Source organism: Equus przewalskii, chromosome 4 (assembly GCF_037783145.1).
Source record: "Equus przewalskii isolate Varuska chromosome 4, EquPr2, whole genome shotgun sequence".
Classification (NCBI taxonomy): Eukaryota; Metazoa; Chordata; class Mammalia; order Perissodactyla; family Equidae; genus Equus; species Equus przewalskii.
The window spans coordinates 72,026,263-72,051,609 of record NC_091834.1 but is presented as its reverse complement, the minus strand read 5'-3'; the positions used below and the strand labels follow the sequence as shown (position 1 = coordinate 72,051,609).

The 25,347-nt window shown below is 35.5% G+C and overlaps 1 protein-coding gene across 50 annotated transcripts in view; it reads right to left on the bottom strand.

The window, feature by feature from the left end:
• Positions 1 to 25,347, bottom strand: part of FOXP2 (forkhead box P2) — a 510,571-nt gene that overhangs the window by 99,345 nt on the left and 385,879 nt on the right. For 23 of the 50 annotated variants that reach the window (XM_070616298.1, XM_070616302.1, XM_070616303.1 and 20 more), the window contains one exon: positions 14,319 to 14,393. The exons of the other annotated variants lie outside the window; for them this stretch is intronic. In XM_070616298.1, coding sequence (XP_070472399.1) covers positions 14,319 to 14,393 — 75 coding nt within the window. The remainder of the gene's footprint in view (positions 1 to 14,318; positions 14,394 to 25,347) is intronic. 50 annotated transcript variants of the gene reach the window in all.

The window sequence follows — 25,347 nt, the reverse complement described above, 5'->3', positions numbered from 1 at the left end:
AAAGTTATCAAGCATTCTGTAAAGTGTCATTTAATTTAACAAATGATAATAAGGTATTTATAAATGGAATCTTCATAGAAGAGTAAACATCACTAAAACTACTTCCAATAACTGATATTATTTGTGGGATGTAGGGAGGATAAAGAGATTTTACTATAATCTTTTTACTCCTGAAATACATACAGGACATATCAGAGACTAACTGATACAAAACTTTTAACATCACACTGTAAGTAGGCCTTCTTCAGTTCAACCACTGTATCTGACAGTCATGAGTTACCAGGTAAAATGTCCACTCAAGCAAGTGAGTTGCATTTTGTAGCCAAAACTCCGAAAATATGATATTACTGAAACTATCTTACCTTTAAACACAATTTGCTCAAAACAACTGGATTGTGCACAGTTTTGTCTTTGACACACATACAAAACAGCCAAATAAATAGCGAAAACTATGCTAAACATAATCACAGAGCATAAAACTGTGTTTTCCTCAGACTTTTTTTTTTTTTTGGAGGAAGATTAGCCCTCAGCTAACTACTGCCAGTCCTCCTCTTTTTGCTGAGGAAGCCTGGCTCTGAGCTAACATCCGTGCCCATCTTCCTCTAGTTTATACGTGGGACGCCTACCACAGCATGGCTGCCAAGCAGTGCCATGTCCGCACCCGGGATCCGAACCAGCGAACCCCGGGCCGCCGAGAAGCGGAACGTGCGAACTTAACCGCTGCGCCACCGGGCCGGCCCCTCAGACTTTTAATTATTAAACATTACAGCAAACTATAAAGATCCCAAATATTTCTTTACATTATAAATGCATTTGCACACTATCTTGTAGCACTTTAAATATATACTTATATACATATCTGCATTTTAAAACAACGGATAGAATGTTCATTTTTTCCTAGCTCTGCTCTGGAACAGTGCTTCTTCATCTTCGACAAGCACATGAATTAGCTGAGGATCTTGTTCAAGTGCAGACTGTGACCCAGTGGGTCTAGGGCGGCCTAAGATTCTGCATTTCTAACAAGTTCCCAGGTGATGCTGTCGGCCCGTGGAACACACTGTGTAGACAGGCTCTTGAATGAGTGTTTCCCAGTGTCGACTAATCCTCAGAATCATCGGCAGCACTTTGTAGAAATACAGATTTTCTGACCCTTCCACTGAAAATAATAAATCTCTATGTTTAGGTGAGACTCAGAAAAATATGGCCCAGATGGTTACCTAAGTTTGGGAAACACTAATTTAACGACTGGTAAACTTAAAAACTCTCTCCATTCTTTAATGACTCACTATTTCTCATAATGTTACCATGCTTCAAAACTTTTCTTGCTCAGTAAGAAAAAACTACCATTTGATGGTTCATGGAGAAAAAAATTGGATATTGCTTAGCATTACGTTTTCACTCAAAACTGTACTTCCTTCCTGATTTTATGAAGAAATATTTAGATGAAGCACCATGGACAACAGAAGAAAAAAACTGCACACAAGCAAAGCAAAAGGAAATTACTCTTTTAGTACTTACTATGTGCCAGACACTGTGCTAGAAGCACTTGCGTGCATTTCTCATTAAGGAAAATGGAAAAACAAAGTAATTTTCCCCCAAAGTAATCATAATCTAGAAATGAAAAAAGTGAAGCACCTTTGCATTCCCCACAGATTTTACTGTAGCCAGATGAAACTACCTCATCCAGGACAGGATACGGGCTCTATGAACTCTACCACCGGGAAGCAGAGAAGAGAGAGCGACTGGAGCGGGCACAGGTGTGGCGGTGGGAAAAGCCTGGGCATATTTAGTGCAGAGTGAACATTTTGATTATTTTTGAGACTCAGTTAAAAATAGGAATAACAAGATACATGGTAGGAATGGGAGAGTTTAGAAAAATAGCACAGACTCTAGAATGTCAAATAAGAATTTCAACTATCAAACTGAAGAGAAGATTTAATAAGAATAGAAGAGTTAATGAGAGTAAACTGTTGGTTCAAGAAAAATAAGAAAATGTAAACTAATAGGAGAAATATAGGAAGTTGTCAGAATTGAAAAAAAAATCAATTTTTTGAGAGCATAAGTTGGAACATTGCCTGGTGATTGTCAAATCCTTTTTGTGTTCTTGTCTGAAGTGGGCAGAGCTGAAAATCCCCGGTTTATAAGGAGGTGGAGAAAAGCGAAGTCAAGGTGTTCAAAGCAGCTAAGATGATTGAAATATTAAGGCATTCTTCTAATGAGGAGGGTGGAGGGAAAGCTTTCTTTTAAACGATGTTTGTGTGGAGTAATTAAAAAACCCAGGAAAATGTCAGGTGGTCTGACGTAAAGGAGACATCTTGGAGTCAGACAGAACTGAATTTGGCTCTCGACTCCATCATTTACTAAAATGGGACTCTTGACAAGTTATTTTACTTCTCAGTCATGCTCAGTTTCCTCAAGAGAAAAAACATGTGTAAAAAGGTATAGTAAAAATTACTGCAAAGGGTTGCTGTACCTTACAGAGTGGGCTCTGCCAAAATGACCATCTGACATACTTGATACTTTCACCAAAACCCCAGGAAAGGGCCAAACAGAAAAAGGATTTATTTCAGTTTGGACAGCTTCAAAAGATTTGCTTAGCAGGGAGTTGAAAACTAAAAAATGGAAAAGGATTCTGGTCAGCACGTTAAAATGAATTATTTTTGGTAAGAATGATATAGAAACTTCTTGCTCAGAAGTCACAATGCTATTTGGAGATATTACACGTCCAATCGTTTACCACCAATTCCTGAAATTCTACTATTTAAGGTTCACTTTGTAAAGCAGAAATATTAACTGCTATAAACAGGCCCCTAATGCAGGGCCCCTATTTATGTCTTTTCGTTTTTATATTATTTACTTATAATGCTTTCCTTGTGCTTTAGTTCTGATTTTATGAATAAAAAGAAAAGAAGGTTTTTTCATTTAAGGATATGTTATGCCGTCATATCTTTGTATCCATACCGTATAGTACTAAACGCAGAATTAGGCAGTTAAATGTATGTCTAAAGACAATTTCAGTGATTGGTTTATTGGGTTGCTTTTAAAATTTAAAACTGTCAATACAGTGAAAAAGAGACTATCATAATATTTCTGCATATATTTCATTCCATTTACATGTTCTGTTTTCACTAAAAGGTTTTTCTAAAAAGTGAAAAGCTTTATTTTATTAATTTCTAAAAAGTAAGCAATTACTTAAAAAGTTAAAACCTTAATGTATCTAAATGTTTCATAAAATAATTAACATTCTTCAGATTTAGATTAATCCATCTTAAATTTCTGAGGGGAAGGAAAGAACACTCACATTGTGACTATGTTACTAGAGTCTCTTATGAGAAAATAGTTGCTAAATGTTAACTCAAATGAGTAGTTATTCTTCTGGCTAATAATAACATAAAGTATAACAAATGTGGTGAGAGTAAAGCTGTTATAACTAGAAAATTTTAATGACCATGAATATACCCTTCCCATCTTTCATACAGTTCGTTCTAGAAACAGGAATCCCTAAAACGGCATATAAAGTTCAAATTTAGATGTCATGACACTGGGGGAAAGGGACACAACAGGAGTCAAAAGGTATAAACAGATTTAACAAATAATATGAGAATTAATAACCTAGCTATGAGTTTACGCACCTTTAAATTTCCATCCAATTCAGATGAGAGTGGGTTTCTATTCCCTTTAAAGATGAATTTCCACATTCTGTGCCCTTGATGCCAGCACCATACTCCTCATCATCTTTCAGACTTTGTTTCAACTCTTTAATCGTTTCCTTCTTGCATTTTTAATCTTTTCATCTCCACTGCCCCCTCTTCCCAAGACCTTTCCTCAATTTTACTGCCTCTCAAGCTCCCATCCTATTATCTCCCTTTAATCAGCATCCTCCCCAAAGTACTAGCGTATACTACCTGTCATTCTTACATATACTCTCTTAGTTACCATTCAAATCACTGTCATAGACTATATGGTTTTGAAAACACTCTTGACAAATCTAATGACTTTCTTCATGCCTCATTCCACAGCTTAAAACTACCCTTCAGTCTGTGATAATGCTTTTAAAAAAAATCTCTTCTATTGTCCTTTGACTGCTGGCTCCTGGTTCTCTACTGTCTTACAGATTCTTGACTGGATTCTTGACTAGATTCTTGATTCTTCTTTCTTCCCTTACCCAGTGTCTCGTCTTACAGCTTCTCTGTGGTTGTCTTCCTTTTTACAATCTCTTTCAATATTATGGACTAGTCTTCTGCACATGGTACGACTTCCAAAAGTGCATCATCTCCAACTCATTGCTAACTGCCAGCCAAACATGGATATTTCACTGGCAACGCAAATATCATTTCTCAAACAGCACTTATTATCACCCCCACCTACCTACTACCTACCATCAAATCTGCCCTTCCTGTGTTCTAGATAGCACCAGGTTCACAACCAGCCAAATACAAATATCCAGGCGCAAAATTCCAGAGATCTCATTTTTTTATTTCTCCTACTGTCCACATACCTTGTAAAATTGAAGTGTTGTATTCTCTCTTAAATCTGCCTTTTTATTTCCTTATTGTGTCCTTCTCCTAACTAAGATTACCATTATTATCTTTTTGGACAACATCCTCTAACTTAGACACATAGACTCCAATGTTTTTCTAGTTGCAATCAGTTCTTCCTATTGCTCCCAAGGATATCTTAAAATAGGATAGTCTAGTGATGTTACATCCACTTCATTGCTCAACATCTCACAACATATTTAAGATCCTAAAAAAAGCCATTCAAAGCTTCAAATTTTGGCCATGGTCCATAGAATTAAAGACTACAGATGCCAACATTTCCCCATAATGCTCTCCAATGCCCCAGATAGATTCTCTACCTTGAAAACTACCTATCCTTTTCTTTTCTCTCTTCTGTAACTTAGCTTATTCTGTTCCCAATGTCTGAAATGCTCTCCACACTTCTAGTGTGATGAACTTCTGTTTTGCTTTGTTTCAAAACCTTACCTCAAATAAACTCTTCCATCTACCTGTCCCTAATTCCTTAGAATGATGATTAAATCTCTTTTTACAAAAGTTTGCATTGATTTTTGAGTCCTAAATTATATATTTCCTGTCTTCATAGTCTAAACTTCTTAAATGTAGGTGATTACTTATCATTCTAGTGAAAACTTTTTGTAGCGTTGTGACTTATACATAGTATATGTTCAGTGAATATGTGTTGAATGGACTGAGTCCCAGGGGTGTGTGTAAGAAAAGGTCCCAAAGTGTGGATTGGATAATACAGACATAACAAGATCAAAAGAGTGACTAAGTGTAAACTACATTGGTAAAAAACCATTCATGTGGGATAGTAATTGAGCTGAGCCTTGTATAACCAGTAGAATTTGATAAGCAGAAGAGAAGAGAGGAGGCTACAGAGTGCTAATAACATAAGAAAAGGAATAGAAAAAATTTTAAAATATTCTATATTTGCGAACAGAGACTAGATACATCAGCCAGGACCCAAAGTTTTTGTTTGTGAAATAGTAGGGGATAAGGTTGGGAAAGAAAAAAGAGCCCAAATTTTGGAGGGCACATTATTACAAGGCTTAGGTTTATAAAGCTTTATTCAGCAGAAATTGGGCAGCTATTAAAGACTGTACAAGTCACGAGAAATAGGAATAGGAGCAATTATTTATCCTGCGATGCTATCAATAAAAAAATATGTGCTAATTAACAAGGGTGGAATTGATCATTCCAGGTACTTTTTAGGACTTTTTTGGAATCACAATTTCTCAACAGAATTCTAATCTCTGTTCTCATTTCTATAGCTTTCAGCAGTCAATTTACAACAAGTGCTATGAATATATTTTACAAGATCAAAGTTGTATGTTACGTATTTAGTGTTTTCATCTAGTCAATTCAAGCATCCATTCTGAGCTTTACCTATTTAAATGTTTGATATTTCAATATCAGTCTTAAAGTCTTGTCCTCTTTTCTTTGTATTTTAAGATGGCATAACAGACCTGCGAATCACTTATTTTCAATTGTGAAGACATACTATTTGTCAGATGGACAGTAAACAGACAACCTGAAAAGCCAGGGAAAGCCTCTTTGTTCCTCCATAGAGCTACTGATCTTGCTTGGATGTGTAGTCTAAATAAAGGGAAAATGACTGTAAAGTACTGAAACCTTGTAACCATTAAGCTTATTCCTTTAAATGTTAGGAACCAAATTAGGAATGCCCTGTATACCTTTAAAAAAGTGTCTTCTTTCTAGCTGAAGTCCTATGTAAGCAAAAATCAACAGTCAGGGATTTTATTATTCACTTTAAAATGTTTCTGGGGGAATCCTTGAAGATCCTAGAACTCTTCGTTTCTAAAACCTCAACTTATAAATAAAACTCTCTCATAGGTCTGATTGAGACCCTAAAAGTGTCCGCAACAAACCACAACTAGTCAAGTAATACACGTGGTAATGTCAAAAGTAATCATGAAATCTGGTTTTCGAAACTTTTTCATAGGTAAACGTGCCTAGCAACATTTGGAAAAACTGAGTGATTTCCTTATTTCACAGATACATAGAATTAAAATTAAAATACACAGGCTGCCAAAATTAATACATACCAAGCATGGCTCAAAACTAAAGAGCTACCAGATCATCAACAGCTCCCCTTTGAATTCAACTAATAATGGAGAGATATTTAGGGAAATCACTTAGATTCTTTAGTTTTCTCCACTATGAAATAAAGGAGTTGAATAGATGAACCATAAGGCTCCTTTTAGCTAAAAGATTCTATCAGTCCATATAAGATGGAAACACATGTTGGGTAGATATCCCCTCCTCTTTGTTTTGGCAATGCAGTAACAGGGTACAACACTTCTAATAAAGCAGAGTGACTACTCAGGTAATACATAAAGAGACAAGGGTGGACATGCAAAAAGAGTATATTTTCCAGCCTTAATATAAGAGTGTTTAAGAGATATGCAACTTACAGGCAAAGGATTTAGGCAGAAATAGGGATAAAACAACAGTACCTCTGTTACTCATATTATTTTATTTCTTTAATTTTGTATTAATTACTTAGCTATCAGAAAAACATCCATTAGGTATGCATACGTGATGATTTAGAAATATTAAATTCCTAAACTTTTAAGCTTATTTACCAAATTTTGATGACATAATTTTGCAACACTCTCTTCCTCTAAAATTACACAACCACATGTGAATTTAAGAATTATGCTTGATTTAATGAGAATTCATCTCTGAGATATTTACTTGATGCCTCTCCTTCACTGTCATATCTCTTAAGATATTCTTACTTAAGAGTACATGAGTAAGAACTCTTAAGTTCTCTTACTCTCATTCTATATTGTCTGTTTTAAGCCAGACTAAACAAAATTTTACATGTAAAATTCTAAATTAAAACTAAGATAATATATTGTTATTCTTAAAATATTAAATATGCAAACTATGTAATCTGGAGTATGATGTTATAACCAGTACTCTGGATTTGAAAGGTAGATTACTTCTGCCAACATTACAAAATATCTCATACTATCTCTCTTAAGAGAGAATGGGAGGAAAATATGCTGGAATGGTAATTATGACTTCAGGGAAAAGAGCTTAGGAACACGGTTGCAAGAGCCTGAGCACTTCATGCTGTTCTTTAATGTTAAATACGGCAAAAGTTCCATCTTGAAATCCTTAACTTGGTAGAAAACTTTATTTTTATCTTATCAGCTGTGTGAATCTATTTGCACCAAATTTATTATCCTTATGTTAAGGAATATAATTAACTGGAAGTAAACAAGTGCAATTCCATCTAAGTTGTATGGTGGATTATATGATTATAGCATGACAGAACTCTGATAATAATGAGCTTTGTGCACTGCATTGGATAAAGATTTAAGTACAGCATGCAGTTTCAGGTTTAAGTTTTAATGTCAATGGGAATCACATACCTCTTTATGTGATATGCTATATATTATTATTATATTATATAATGTATATAAATATATATATTTATATATTATATATAAAATTATATGAACAATTCAGTTATTTAGAAATGTTTTCAAAGTAACTATATTGCCATACGAATGGTGCTGGTGATAAAAATTTGATTTTATAGTTTGTTAATCTTGTGCATAACAAATAATTCATTTGCCTAATGAAAATTACAAATGTAAAAAATTTAACTTCAAAAAGAAGAGAAAGAAAAATGAATTGCAGATAGAACGCAATAAAAACGCATGCACATTCTTTTACACAATGGGTCATTGAGATATGCATGTGTATGTATGTTTGTGTGTGTGTGCACGTACTCACAAGTCATGAGGATTTATACACTAGGAAGTCTTGTTTTCTGTGCCTTTCACTGATGCTAAGATGACGTGGAAATATACAAGGAACAGAAATACAAATAACAAATATGGAATACACATTTCGTAAGTGATGTTCAGAAATATTCAAGAACTATAGGGTGAACTGTTAGAAGTTAATGCAGATTATATTTCATATTTGTAGAGACTATCACTAATAGCTCATTATAAATAACTTTAAAATGTGAAAGGAAAAATATAGTCTGTCCAAATGGGCACCATAAATTCACATTATTGTCACATACACATCCTAGCACCTGTATCAATTTATTTGATGAAAAATATATTAACAACAAAACCAGACAACTAAATAAATAATCCTTTCATCAGCCCCTGATTTCTGCCATACTAATGCTTTGCTGAATCATCAAGGGGAGTAAATTATTCATTATAAATTTCAAAGAGGAGTCTCCATTGAAAAAGCTCTGCTACTGGTCCTTCTTGGAACCAACATCAAGAGAATTCATGGCAGTCTCAAATATTGCAATAAATAGAAGGTGAGAGGCAATCACTCAGGAGAGGTGCCTAGAACGAACTAAGCTCAGGGAGCCACATCCCAGCTGAGTGAGGTGTGTAAAGCTAATTATTAATATCTTAAATTACACTAGGAAAGAAAAAGACTAATCAAGAAGTTGCATACGAATGTCAACCAAGGCTTTAAAAACAGAAACTTGTATTCTATTTTCCATGAAGAATCTGGTAGGTTTTTAATAGTAGCCCTAAATATGGTCACTATATTGTAGCTTTATGGCATTAACAAAATCAGCTGTAACATAAGTGTTCGAAATATTTGATTATCTTAATGTCTATTTCATACCAAAGGACCTAGTATACTACTAATACTTTCATAAAGTGAGTAAAAACTACTCAAAATGAAAATGATGAATTAACAAATATAATTTGTATTGCTTCATAGTAAATTCAAATTTATACTAACACAACTTTACACTAATAGCAAAGACTTAAATCTTGCAACATAGGTCTTATAGAAAGGACTCTCTAAAAAATTACCATAACATTGTCCCTGGTTGATTGTCTTCAGCATGTCATTTAAAATTATCAATATTACTACTAAGTAGTAATTTATGTTTACCTCTGGGTTGGTCTCTGCCAATACATCTATAATAGAGAAAAAATGACATTGGAGGTAATCTGGCACTACCACATGTATTTTTTAACACATATTTTCACGTGTCCTAACTAGATACAAACAAATGAGGGGACAATCACTTTTCCTAATTTTTTTTTTTTTTTTTGGCTGGGAAAGATTTGCCCTGAGCTGACATCTGTTGCCAATCTTCCTCTCTTTTTTCCCCCTCCCCCAAAGGCCACACACATAGTTGTATATTCTAGTTGGAGGTCTTTCTAGTTCTACTATGTGAGCTGCCACCACAGCATGGCTACTGACAGACGCGTGATGTGGTTTCACGCCTGGGAACCGAACATAGGCTGCCAAAGCAGAGTACTGCAAACTTTAACCACTAGGCCATCAGGGCTGGCTCTCCTCACATTCTTTAACCACAGTTTTCCTTGGCTGCCAGAAGGACATCATTTAGGTCTGGTGAGGCAGGGTTCTTTCTCTTCCACTTAGCTATCTTCTGCCCAACAAATCAGAATACATTTAGATAACACTGATTTTTGTGAGTGAATAAGTCAGTGTTCAACTTAAATTAATGAATGTAAAGACTTTCCTCTCAGTAAAGAACATTTCCATCATCTTAGCCATGACCCAAGGTACAAGACCCAGTGCCTCTTATTTAAAGTTAATACCAAATATATATTTAAATTTACATCAAATAGAATTGCATTTTTAGTCCAAGCAAGAGTATACTGATGCTACTACAGATACTGACTTGAACATCTACTTCATACATTGTATGTGTTACTCATCATGCTAAGTACTTTTTGAGGTTATCAAATTTAATCCCAATACCACCCTATGAGGTAGATACTAATCTTACAGATTGAAAGCATGAAGTTAAAAAGGTCTAGTAATTTGCTCAGTATTCAATCTAGAAAGCTGATTTTAGAGCCCTTGGGATAGATTATTTGGTGCTATTACTTGGCTAGAATGTATGTAAAGCCTAAAAAGAGAGATGAATTTGGAATGGAAGAGATTCTTAAAAATCATCACTATCCCCTTTTCTTATTTCCTCCAGTCCACACTTCCCATCAAAATGAAACATTCAGGGGGCAATCATAACAGAATAAAGATCTGTAGAGGGAAAGATCCAAAGTAGTCAATGTAATATAATTTGAATGGGATATAAACTAGCTGGACCAAAACCAGCCAAAGCTCAATTTTAGTTTGTATGTCCAACAAATCTTGTTCAGCAAAAATATTCATTTGACCCAATGCCAAAGGTTTTGAAAATAACACCCCAAAGACAAAGACTCTAAGCATTCAACATAATTGCCTTAGCACTTACAGCTAACAGGCAGAGTCCTATGTAAAACAGTATTCACTTAGGGGTAAAAACCTGTAGGCAAGACTAACAACAAGATTATCTGCAGGTAGGTATTAATGAAGCCATTCAGGCAGATGAGGTGTAAACAGGGCCTAGTTACTGGGAGTGAACTTGGGTTACTATTGCATGGTAGGGAGCCAAAGACTGTGAAGTTTAGGATCTTGACAGAGTTAGCCATTTTCAAAGCTGTCTGATCTACGAGGGAAAAAAGAAAGGCATCTATCCTATTACTAAAGTTTGAAAGAAAAGTAAAATAAGTGAAGACTTTTCCAGATTAAAGTTAAATATACACCATTTGAAAAAAATGAGTGTAAAAAGCAAGTATTGAAAAGTAATCTCTCACAATGAAGCTCTCTTACTCTCATATTTTTGTCCTCTAAAGTCAGAACTTAATGCTTGGTCCAATAAAAATCAAAGTTATAATAAGGATATTATATTATTACTCTTAGAATATTAAAAACACATAACTTATGGAGCCCAAACATTTCTTTTAAATACAACAGGTAGACAGAATTTACGATTATAATTTTCAGGTAGAGATGATATAAGCCAGTACAATTACAACCATCCAGTATGCCAATGAATGAGCAGAGGCACAATAAATAGAGTCTACTAGGGGGTACACAAAAGTATCACTACTGTTCAACAACATGACAATAAGGAGGCACGATACTCAGGTGATGGCTAATGTCTGATGGCTACTTGCATACCACAAGACCAGAAAGTACTCTGCTAAAATATATTTTTATTGCATCTTTTATTCGGAACTTGATACAATAAATACTTGAAAGACAATGGTATAATGGAGAGTTTTTGACAAGTTTAATGTCAAATATGTAACATTACTTACTTCTTTAAGGTAATTTGAGTTTTAAGCTACATTTGGTAATTTTAAGTGACTTTTTCCCCCTGAAATTTATGGCAGTTTACTTCAGGCTTCTTAATAAACTTACAGAATTTTGATTTTTTAAGTGAAAGGGGAGGGAGTGAAAATTAATGTAATCTGCCACTTTGGAACACATGCCTGAAAATTTTGGCTTTTTATTCAGGAAAGTTGATCAACCATGGACATAGTACGTATGATATTAAATTAATCCATTGATAGGGCATTATGTAAGATCTCTCAAAAATTTGAGAACTATCACAATGATTCACAATTTATTATAAATGCCAGTTACATAGATTATACAGGAACATGGTGGGCTTTAGGTATCCCTAGACATCCTTTCTATACTGTTCTTCCTTTTAGCCCACGAGTAAACTCATGGTGCTCCAGACTTAGTGGAGTACCTCTCAGCATACTGGTACTCATAAAATTTAATAAATACTAAGAGACAGCCACGCCCATAACACTGAAATTGTCAACTATGAATAATAAATAGTATTTCTTTTAGTTTGCATCTTGATTTTAAGTCACATTACGTAGCCTTGTTAGCTTGCAGAAAGTTGATATCTAATGTAATCAATAAAGGAAAATAAACACCTGCTTAATAATTTTCAATGCTTCCTTTGTGTTGTGAAGCCAAGAAACATCATTTACAAAGTCACTCAGTGAGTAATTTGAAGTATTCACTTTGCTGCGCTGCAGGGACGGCAAACACCTGGTCCAAGCACTGCCATGCTCTCTTTCCCCACCAGCCACAGCAGACCTCACTAATTCATCCTGGTACTCTTTCTGTCCTGGAGACTAACTGCAGTCTCAGACACACGGAATAACCTCAGACCCCTATTCAACACAAGACTCAAGGCAGTCACGAACAATTTGGCATACCTTTGGAAAGACCAATACATTGGTGATCACAAACTTGGGCCATAAATTCAGCTTTGCCATTCATAAATTACATGGCCTCTGGTGAGTCATTTAATTTCTCTGTGGCTCATTTTCTTTCTTAAAATATGTCAGTGAAAATATAAAGATCAGATGCTGTTGATTTATTTTTACATCAGTAGAATAGAGAATAACTTTTTTTTAAATGGTAGAGGTAGTTTTAGATAAAGAACAAACACTATTATTAGGTAAGCCAGCTCACTCTTCAGTGTAAGGAAAACAATTTTTCCATTGGGATTATTTTAGAAAAAAGTATTTAGGAAGACTGCCTCTTCCATTTTTAATGCACTGTTTTTTTAAAGTATATTTTTGGATGAATCTTTTTTATCAAGTTAAAGTATACGGTTATTTTTGAAGTTTAACTCAAATTTACCTTCCTTCAAAATATACAGAGAACATTTAGAAATTAAGATTACTTTAGTCCTTCACATAAATTCACATCATTTTAGCAAAATTTACTACTACTATTTTTGCTATTTTTTCAAATATTATAATTGCAAGGAAAGCTTAGGAGGGGCAAACACTTTAGGATTAAAATCGAATGAAATCCCAAACTAGGCAATTTCAGATCATGATGAAACCTGCTTTTATGTACAACATTTATTACCAATCCTCTGCATTCACTATTTGCAGAAAATAGTACGTTAGTGCTGTTTCTGCTTCTAGTTTTGTTTCACATGTGACATTTTAAAAAATGTTTCATGTTTATATATTTTCCACAAAGAACAGCATTCTATATCAATTTGACACCAGTTTTATTGAGAAAAATCTCTTTCTTTTTTTAACCAAGCTATGAAACTACATATTTATTCTTCATTCAGGAAAACACTGATTATCTCTTTATAAGAGCCTTAGCTGTGTTGTGTTCGATCAATTATAAATTATGAAATATTTTATACAGGGTAGTAAAAATAATAAATTTGGGGTGAGTCGATTTAGGAATACTCTACTCCATGTAAACTAAGCAAATATATCAATTCTTAAGGAAACAAGCAAAAATTCTATATATGAAAATATATGACTTACATATTTGAGATTCCTTAAGAATACAGATAGTATCCATGCTAAATAGAAACATGAAGTTGCTCTATTTAAAAATTCTTGAATGGCCACTTCAGGATTGCTATTCATTTCCAAGGCTAACTGGTATGTGAACTGGGTCACGAAAGCAATTTTCATTGAATATTATAGTATAAAGAGACAAATTACACTCTGGTGACAGAATATGTAAAAAAAAAAAAAGGCCTTGGCATATTTATATGGTAACTTGCAGAACATGGAACAGTAACTTTCTCCCAAAATACGGATTGTATCTATCCATAATCTCTATCCACTCATTTTTTGCATATCAATGCTATCTCATGAAATTATTCCTAAAATTCAAGAAAAGTGTAGTGGTGATACAGCCATATGCCTTTATATATTTAAGGTAAACTTTAACGCCATTAACTCAGAGAAACTGTGAACCGTACACTTGATGAAACATAACTGAAGTGGGAATATAAGAAGTAACAGAAAACCAACTAATTACATCTATATCTTACATTAGTCATCTCTTGACTATTTGCATCAATGGAAGGAAGTAGCCAATAGAAAATCACGGATAATTCAATTAGTGGGATTGGGTCTATGGCCTTGTGCTCAGCAGCCAAATTTCTAATTGCCCAATGTAACTTACTGCAAATGTGTTGTGAGGATGCCCATCACCAGAAGAGTGGCCACAGACACATAATTTTGTTTCTGGAAGCAATTCCTAGATTAAACAAAGAGAATCAGGAGTTGGCTTTTTTTTTTTTTCAACCTTAAGGTCTATGCTAATAATTCACATTATCATTTAAAAATATTTTTTGGATTATTTTCTTGGTAGGTCAAGGTAGACAAGACTATTCTATCTTTGTCTCACTTATAATAATATAGGTTTTAAAAATAAGAATAATTTGGCAGATGTGACGTTGAACATTTGAACATAACAAATTAACCACCAACCAAAAAATTCGTTGATTATCTACTGTGATCTTGACTTAGAAATCTCCCTTCCCATTTCTAAGCTAAAGTTATGGTCAATGTCAATAAATACTCCTACAGATTTAAATGGTACTGTGATTTTACAGTATGGGATGGCTAAAACTTTAATGATTTTTTGAAAAAGGTAACTGCGGAGTTGTAGTCAATCATAATCAATACAAAGAACATAAATCCTGTCTTCTCATGGAATGTGAGAACAATCACAAGAATCTCTTTAAACAAACTGCCTTGGCCAAGCATTATTATAACACAAATATTGCCATTAAATATATAGTTAAGACTACGGAGCCAAACTCCATAATCTCTGCTAAAACCTGTTGAACTGTGCCGTTTGTATTGTAAACTACTCTATACACTCAAATGTATAGTTTGCATTTTTATCTGTAAAAGCAAAGTGATTATTTATTGATAAATGACAAGGAATGTCATTTTTTACCTAAGTAGCATTAGACATTTCAAAGATTTTGTCTGAAGGGCAAAAGGATTACACTGCATTTGAATAGACTATGTGACAACGCATCCTTAGACTTCATGTATGATATGAAAAGACGATCCCCATTCACAAGATACACAAGGGAAATTATATCAGAAAAGAAAAAAAGCAGCGAAGGAGGTGGTAGGGGTGTCAGGGAGTATTTGTAGTGGTTTGATGCATGTAAATATTACATCTTATAAATAATTCTTTTCGAATACATCTCTGAAGTTCAGGGGCTCTGTTTAAGAAATGGATTGTATATGCTTTACATGACTATATGCCATTTTCTTCAAGATAAGAGCAACATTAATTCAAACAGGAAAAATGGCTTCCAAAATATCTTTTTCTTTCAGCTTCCTATGAAGACGTATGTCACCTGATGCTAGCAGATGAAGACTAGGGAAAAAATGTTCAAGTTAGATTTTACTGTCAGAATCCAACAAACACGTTTTCATCTAAATTATTTTGTCAACAGCCTTGTAGTACCCTTGCTAACCTTATTTGGCACCAGTGCATAATTAGATACACAGGGGTGTGACTCCAATTGAAGGTGTTGGCATTGTAGCACTCTGTGAAAATATTAACTATGAGGTTAACTCCAATTTTCTCTTCTTTAATTAAATGCACATGGTACTAATGAGGTAACCTACTGTTCCTTGATAGCACTAATTAGCTAAGAGGAGAGTACACTCTCACACTGCAATTTAAACCTAAAAATAAGGTTGAAATATGCTAATTGCAGGCAATTTAAAACAGTACAAGTTGAAGAACTAGTCATAATAAGAGAAACCGACTGCTTTACAGCTAGGCAGCTGTAACTTTGGTTAAAATCAAAACAAGCCACATGATTTTTGGACTGCTATTTAACAAGGTCATAAGCATCCTAAAAAAAGGAAATGCTACTCCTTACCATAGCAATGAACCAGACTAACAGAAAAATCCTCAGATCAACACTCATCTACGTAAAACCAAAAATAAGTGAGCATCACAAGAACTCCAAGGTGCCATGGCACTATTATTTATATTTAATCCTGAAAATTCAACTCCATAAATAAGCAACATCTCCTTAAACTCTTTCGAGAGCACACAAATTAAATAAAATATTGTAATTTGTGCTTGCAACATAGACAAAACATGGTGGGGTGTCGGAGATCTGCCATCACATTCATAGGGTCAGAGGGAAGATACAGGGAGGAGGAAGCCTCAGCACTTGAGGAATACACAAACGGGAAATGTCCAGACAACGTCCAAGTACAGTGATAAAAATACACTAAAGATGCTATGGAATAAAATGGTGGAGTTACCATTTAAGGGATACAGGTGCCAAAATATCAGGAGATTTTCACTACATTTCGTCTACAGATTAGAGCTTTGGGATAGAAGTAGCCAGAAGCTTCACTGTGAGTGAGAATTTGAGCTATTCTTAGCTCAAATGACTCAGAAACATAACTTCAGTAAATCTAAATATAATCCAAATGTATCTTCTTTAATGCTTTTTATTTATTTATTTATTTTGAGGAAGATTAGCCCTGAGCTAACATCTGCCGCCAATCCTCCTCTTTTTGCTGAGGAAGGCTGGCCCTGAGCTAACATCTGTGCCCATCTTCCTCTCCTTTATACGTGGGACGCCTACCACAGCATGGCTTGTCAAGCAGTGCCATGTCCGCACTCGGGATCCAAACTGGGGAACACTGGGCCACCAAAGCAGAACATGTGCATTTAACCGCTGCACCACCAGGCGGCCCCAAAATGTATCTTCTTTAATTGTTTTTCAAACATTTCCCAAATATGATTTAAACTGATAAACACTGAGATAATTTTGACAAAGCAAGGTTCTGAAGGACCTTCTGAATCATTAAAAAAGATATTGTTTTGATCAATGCAAAGTATATTTTCATTATTTTTTGATTCCGTAAATTCCATGACATATTTTTATTAATCAAAAATTTTGATTAACCAAAACACTCGTTGTCTGACAATGCCAAATCATTCCTGTCACCACAGATAGAAATAAAGCACATTAAAACGATACTGTTAATTATCCTTAAGGACAAGAGAGAGAGGGACTGCCCCACTCTGAGGACTCACAGTGACATTTTTCTGTCCCTGTCACTTTGCACACAAAAATCCTAAAATAAATATTCTTTAAACAATTGAAACAGTTGAGCGAGCCTTAAACACAAAGAGTTACAAAGCAAAATTTATGAAAAGAGAAAGGCAACTTAATCTTAAGTTTACTAAAGAACAATAACTTAGAAAAAAGCAAACCATTTGAAAGGCAAAGGCTTTTAAGTAACTCCCAACTAATAATTCCTGGAGTTAAAAGTATGTGAGAATAAAGTTTGCACTACTATTAGCCTGTCATCATGTTTTACCAGAAGGCTTGGTTGGAGAAACTGTTCTTTGAAAAACCTACCCAGCTTCTTCGGTCTGTCCTAGAGCTTTCTACAACGGAAAGAGATGGAATGTTGGCAGGAGATGCTAATAAACCTCTGACCAGCCATGCTTTAACAGACCCAGGAAGTTGCAGGGCTGTAAAGGAGTAGCAAGCCGAATGAAATCAGACAGTCATTTAGAAATGGGTCTCCTGGAGGCAACCTGACATCCTCCAGCAAATCACAGGGAAACACAATGTGAATGGATGTTTTAAGTGTTTACATCTGTTTCAAATAAGCACCAAAGAACCTTTTAACAGTGAAAAGGCCAAGACAGTGTACTGGAACGGGCTTTCGACATTAACTTCAGAAGGAATCTATTCTTCAGTTAAACATGGATCATTGTGATTTTCTCTTAAAACAATAAAGAGTAAGTCCTTTAGTGTTGAAAATAAGAAGACTAGCTCTGGAGACAGCCTGCCGGCCTTCAGATCCCGACTAAACACTTATTAGTAGTGTGACCTTGAGCAAGTTTCTTAGCCTTTCTGGGCTCCTCTCTCTAGAAAGGGGGTAATAAGTAACATCACTATAGGGTTATTAAATACATTGACTGTAAAGTACTCAGAATAGTGCTAGTACCCAGATATTTAATTTTATTATCTATGTACTTAATATTTACTAGCTATTATTATTGCTTCAGAACAACATTCAATTTTTTTCAAATAAAAAATTATTAAAGTTCTACTATGCCTAAAACAAAATTATGCACTGTAAAGTATGCAAAAATTCTCAAGACATTGTATCTGCATTCAAATAGCTTTCAGTCTATCATTAGATTTCATGATATAAATCAAAGTCTCTTCCATGTGAATAAAAAATATTTTTTCTCTTTAGAAACCTGGTGTAGCAAAGCCAGAAGTTAATATGAGTGTGTTTGCATTCAACAACAAGTTGAAGTGACTTGTAAGAAAGAATACAATTTTTGCAAAGTTGAGGAAGGTATATTTTTCGTAGAAAAGTAGCTAAGTATTATATATTGATCATTCCTAAAAATGAAAATGTTTTAAATTATAATTTATTTCTTGAGGTTTGCTGAAAGTATGTTCAAATTTTTCTTTAACGTGTTTAAACCTTTAGTGTCTTACAATATTTGGGGTAAAAAGATTTCTGAATGGAATAATGGCCTTTAAAGGTATAAAATTTTTTTAAAGTGTTCAGCTAGTCAAGAAGTATGGACACTCTTGACATGGTATAAAATAAGAATAAAATTACATGTTTGATTGGCCTTTCTTCCACTCCAACTGTTTTGTTTGTTGGTTTGGTTGGTTGGCTGTTTTTAAGCCATTCGTCATATCTGATGGAAATTGTCCCAGGGACAGTGTGGCCAGGGTTGTACCAGGATGATGTGTGTTGGCTTTGCAAATACAAACTACTTCATCCTTCCCCAGCCTATCTCTGAAAAACAGATTAAAAGCTGCCTAGCTCTGACAGAAGAGATGAAAAAAAGAGAACTGATGCTTGGAAAACATTTTGAGTCTTTCGTAAGACCAGGAGATAAGAGTAGTCGGTGTATTCTTTGGAGTCAGTTAAAGAGAAGCGGGCACTCTGTACCCCAGGGGATCAAATCGATCTGAACACGTGCCTGAAGACTTTTCATTCTTCATTCTGAAGAGGCAGCTAGCCTGCCTTACTTCCTTCTGTGGCACAGGCTATAAAACCCACATGACATTGAGGAGAACATTAGAGAATCACTTTGCAGAAAAGGGAAATGAAGCCCAGGGAGCTAAAATTATTTACAAAAGGTCACGCTTCTATTTATTTTTTAAGACTGCTGTACATCATATTTCCTACTGTACGCCTTCTCAAACTTCAGCATGTAAAAGAATCTCTGGATAACCTACCATAATTGCAAAATTCAGGGCTACATTCTTAGAGATTCAGATTCAAAAGATCTGGGATGAGGCCCAGGAATACGCATTTTCACAAGCATCTTGGTGATGTGGTTTAGAGCTTCCGTGATCACATTTTGGGAAATGTCTTCGTGTTCAGATATTTGCATGACAGGTAATTTTTCATTCTTTTATTCTATTATTCATTCAGTCAACACTTTTTCAGTACCTACCATGTGCTATAAACTATATTAGGCATGTGGATATAAAAATAAATAAAAACTGTCCCTGCCTCCAGAGCAGAGTGGCTAAAAAACAGCCTTGTAAACTAGGATACGACAAAGTAAGTGCCATCTGCAGGAGCTCTTAACTCTTTTTGTATCTTGAATTCCTTTGGCAATTTAGTAAAATCTAGAATGGTCTACTCAGAAAAGAAACTTTAATTGCATAAAATAAAATATAAGAGATTAGAAAGGAAATCAGTTGTACAGAAACTCAGTTTTCAAAATGTTTAAAAAGCCACATTTGTGAAATATTAATAAATGTGCTTCTTTATTAATGCATTAAACAAGATATAGTGGCAGGTTTAATAACCACTATAATTTTGAACTAGTAATAAGCATAAATAATATTTCTAGATAGTTTGCCAACTGTGATGTGATATGAAAATATCTGTAATTTTTATTGGTGACAATGTCACACATACTGCAAATACTACTGTGGTTTGTTACTTACATTCATAACATAAGAAAATATTCTATTTTATTCTATTTATTTCTCTCTTCTAAAAAGCTTCTAAAAATAGAAGTTTTAATTAGAAGTGAAAATGAGGTTCCTCTTTTTCCACCATTCACGTTCATAGACTTCCTGAATTCTACCCACGGATCCTAGGTTAAGAGACACTACATTAGAGAGAAATACATTGCTGAAGAGGTAAAAAGTACAGTTTGATTGTATTAAAGTACATATTTTCTGGCTGACTTTCAAAGAATAAGCTGGAATTTATTACTTGAAAAATAAAAGAAGCAGAAAGGAAGAAAGGGAGAATTCAAAAGATTTAGGATGGTGCCTGAGAAATGTCATAATTTGGGTATGGCAGGAGTGTGGTATGGATGGGGAGAAGTGATGAGAGATAAGGCTGGAAAGGGTGGGGCAATGAAAAGTTCGGCACATCAGAGGAAGAGAATGTCTTTTATGTTCTGAAGTAAAGCAGAGTAACAGACTTTCTTTTAAGGAGACAAGAAAAAAGCATGAAGGGGTGGGTTTACACTGGACTTGGGAAAGACTGATGGTTGGCAGCCTAAGATGCCCAAAGTTTCACCAGACAGTGAACTCGGGCATGGGCCGTCAGTAGCAGTGAGGATGAGAAAAGGACACTCAATTTGAGGAGAGGCTAACTTCAGAGGATTTGGAACCTACCTGAGCAAGAGAGTGAAGGATAAGGGACACTGGGAGTAGACTGTCATGTCACTAGCAAGATAAGAGGATGCAAGGAAAATTTTTTAAGGAACGGGAGAGAATTTGCTTCATTTGGAAACACTAAATTAAAGGTGACTGCAGGACATCCAGGTTGACGTTTCCAGCAGACCTTTGAGTATACAAGTCTTAAGTCCAGGAGACAAGGCGAGATCTACAGAGATCTGAGATCACCACTTTGTGGAGTGGTAACCCCACAGGGAATGCGTAAGTTCTGCCACTGAGATCATCTAAAGGAGCGGTTCTCAACCTGCGCTGTGTGTTAGCATCAGCTGAGGAGCTTTGAATAAATACTGATGCTGGGCTGCATCTCCCTGAGCTTCTGATTTAATTAGGTTAGGGTGGTGCTCAGGCATTTTTTAAAACTAAGTACCCCAGATAATGATAATGTGCAACCAGAGTTTTGCGCCACTCATATAACAGTATAACATATAACAGAAAAAGTTATGGACAGGGATGAGAAAAGCCATCAAAAGACAGAGAAGATTAATGGTCAGAGAAGTGTTGTCAAAGCTTCAAGGATGAGAATTGACTACAACTCTCTAGGTTGTCACTGATATTTAATAGAATAATTTCAGAAGCGCAGTAGGGGCAGAAACCAAACTATAATACATTGAAGAAGGAATGGAAGTTGAAGTGTAAAGAGATTTTGCGGAAGTTTAATGATGAAGGAAAGGGGAGGACTAGGAAGACTGCCTGATAGAAAACAAAGGCTGATAGAAGATTTTTTGTTGGCAGTTGTGTTTTTAAAGATGGAAAGATTCACAGAAAAATGGCAGACTAAAGATAGAGAAAAGTAAATGTGTAGCTGACCGGACAAGGTGGCAGAAAAGGTGAGCAGAGCAGGTATCATGTACAGGAAGAGAAACTGGCCTTAAAGAGAAGATCATATTGTGATACAAAAGGGCATTATTAGAGGTGCCGACATAAGTTTGTTTAGGAGTAGCGATGAGAGAGGCAGAGGGAGTTCTTGCCTCGTGGCCTCTAGAATTTCTCCCTGAAGTGGCAGTGAAATCACAGAGAACAAAGGGGCTAGGTGTGAGGCAGAAGCTTTAAGGGACAGTGGCAGTGGGAAACTGGTTTAGGGAGAAGGAGAGTGAGGTTTTCGAGGCCAGTGAAACAACTGCTAAACAGTGGTGAAGGCTAAGCTAAAGTCAGAGATTTAATACTGCCCGATACTGTGAGTTTTCTAACGGAATATTCAGTAGTGTGCTTGGGAGTAGGAGTAAAGAAAGCCACAGTTTGGAGAACGGAAGAGCAAGTGCTGTCCCAAGGGCAGAGAGGACGATACAAAACAGTGAGGGTGTCTCTCATGTCATCAATAATCATAGGATACAGCTGGGTCAAGAGGAGTGGAGGTGGGGGAAGGTGGTAGTGGTGGTGTTGGGAGAATAACAACGGAGAATTGTGCTTATGATCTGAACGGGGATTCCCTAGGTCCACCAATTCAAACTGATTTTAAAATACTGGTCCAAGGATATGCAGAATACTGTCAAAGGTATTGATTAATGAAAGTTTTTAATTTTATGCTTATATTTTCACAGGTCAGTGTAAAGTTTTAAAAATAGTATATTTTCTTTTCCTCAGTAAACATGTGCCAAATTGATACCATTCATCAGTAACAAACTCAACAAGAAAATCCAAATTTACAAAAGTAAATCAGGGATAACTCTTTCCTTAACAGAAAAATTGTTCAAATTAAAAATGTAGTTATGATTGTATTTATTTAAATGGAAAGCAAACATTTAAAATAGATTTGATTTTTATATAATCTTTAGGAACATATGCATTGCACAGACTGGGGTATAATTGTATAAATTACTGAATCTTCATGAACAAATGTGTTACTTGGTGCTATTTCCCTATAGTTCTCTATTGTCTTGTGTTTCCTGGATGTTGAAAGAGTAGAATTCTTTGAGGAAAAAACTATTGTCAAGACCATGCTACAATCTTGCAGCAAACCAACTCAAAGTGACTATAGAGGAAATCTGTTGATTTTGTCTAATCAGCATCTATTTCTTTTTTTGGTAGTAGCACCAAGTTTTCTTTGGGGGAATACCCCCGTTCTGTACCCTAGCTCCAATCATGATATGCAAACTGGTGGGACTAGCTCCAGGGCGGGATTGGCACAAGGTCGGTGAACCAAACTATGCCAATCAGACTCCCTCTCCCAGGAACTGATTCTTGAGTGTGTGACATCTGCATAATAAACAGTGGGATTCATCCAACCCAATGCTGGGACCCAAGGAGCCGTCCACTACATCCTGCTCTGCTTCCTGTCCTTTCTGAGACCACATTTTGGTGTAGCTATTCCTTGTATTCTGTGAGCAACTCTATATCCTTTGAATAGATTCTACTTTTTGTTAAGTGTTATGGCTATTTCCGTGACTTGAAGCCAAAGGTATAAACTAACACGGGTACTTTAAAATATGTCAATAAATGATCTCACTGCCAAAATTAGGATTAAGCTTTGATAGCTTTTAAAATAAGTTTTGGAGCAAATTTTAGGTTACAATCCATTTTTAGGAAATAGACCAAAGATAAGGCTGAAAGTCATGATCTTGGCCTCATTTTTTATTGTTTGCAAAGTAGTGAAGTAGTCACAAATTGCTGTTGTAATTTCAGCTTTATAAATACATCTTTCCACTCCCTAAACCGTCAGCCTGTATAATTAAACTTTACATTCTATAAAACACAATTTAATATATAAAAATGGCAAAATAAAACATTAGGTTAAATAAAAAATAGCAACACAGGCCCAGTTTATTAATGTACTGATCACTGATGGGCATTAGCATCTTTTATTTTTATCATAATTTAAGAGTATATACTCATTCATTTTTCCTTTCAGATTCTAAATTTAAATTTTTTCTTGAGAAAGATTTGCCCTGAGCTAACATCTGTTGCCAATCTTCCTCTTTTTGCTTGAGGCCACAGCATGGCCACTGATGAGTGGTGTAGGTACATGCCATGAACTGAACTGGGGCTGACAAAGTGGAGTGCACTGAACTTAACCACTAGGCCACAGGGCTGGCCCCCAAATTTTTTTCTTTTTTTTAACATAAAGACTAGGTAAACATCAACAAAGAAAGTTTAGTGGTGGCCATTGTCTCAATCCAGATACCACAGATATTTGGGGAATTTGAGATTTTAAAGTACTTAATATTAATCAATTAAATCCACTGACATTCCTAAAATAAGATTCTATCCCCACGTCATGCTTAAAAAATACTGAACAATTAACAAAGATTATAGAATACAACAGTGTCAAAGACAGGTTTCTTGCTCTGTTTTTAGTCAATTCCCTTTTTATTTTACCTCAGAAAGCTGCCGTAACTGGTACTAATTGGCACCCTTGTTAGAAAGCTCAGCAGAGGAGTCAAGAATAGAAAAGATATGGACACCTCTCACCCACAGGGCCCGGCTGTCTGCACAGGTGAGGCTGAGATCAAGGCTGGGGCAGATGACCTGGCTGCCGTGTGGGAGAAGGAGAAGACCTGCACCTGTTCATTGACTACACAGGCAACTTGAATCTCCAGGGATGTTAAACAGGTATCTTTCATGTGCCTAAAGGCATTGAAAATCAAAAAAATGCCCATAGTGTTCCTACAAGTGATGTAGTTCTATTTTAAGATGGAATGAAGGCAGCAGTCAACAGATACTTCTGGCATGAGATACTCCTAAAGAGGACTGGTGGACTCTTGTATTTCTGCTTACTTGTATGTTTGTTTGCTTTGTCCAAGAGGATATTTTAAGCTCTTCTACAAAACCATAGGAGGCTGGATTTCTCATGAACATTGGGAGAGTCGAAGACAAAATTTTAATTATATAATAATTATTCAATAGATAAAATGGACAGATTCTACGTATAGGATTTTTCTCCCCTAGATATATTGGAGCTAGGCAGAAATAGCTTAATGCATACATAAGAATAATAGTCCTTGGTTTTCTGCTTTTTGTTTTTAGTTTGTAGTCAAAAGAAAATCTCTCTCGTCACCTTGAGAAAGTCAGGTGAGGTAATATAAGGTAAAGAAACCTGTCACAGTAAAACAACTTTCTTTGTGAAATGAGAAAGCACAGAACAGTGGTCCTGTATACCAGGGCAGGACATGTAGGTGCTTAAAATATATGTGTTGATGACACGAAGCTAATGAGTGCCTCTGTAGTTCCATCACTATTTTATTCACTGAAGATTTAATGAGCACCTATTTTATGTCATTTACGAAAAAGTCTGACTCCATTTTTAATTTTGACTGCTGACTTCTTTTTAAGCCTCAACCTCCCGTTTCCCTGTGGACCCACATCTGGACAGAAGGCTAGTGCCTGCACTTCCTCTTTTGCCACTGGAAAGAAATTTGAATCACCAGCTCAAAGTATCTTTTCCCCAGTCTCCCCCACAGCCACTATGGAGACCCAACCTACTCCTTTTACTTTCCCAAGCCAGCCAGGTAGCCCAGGAGTCTCTTA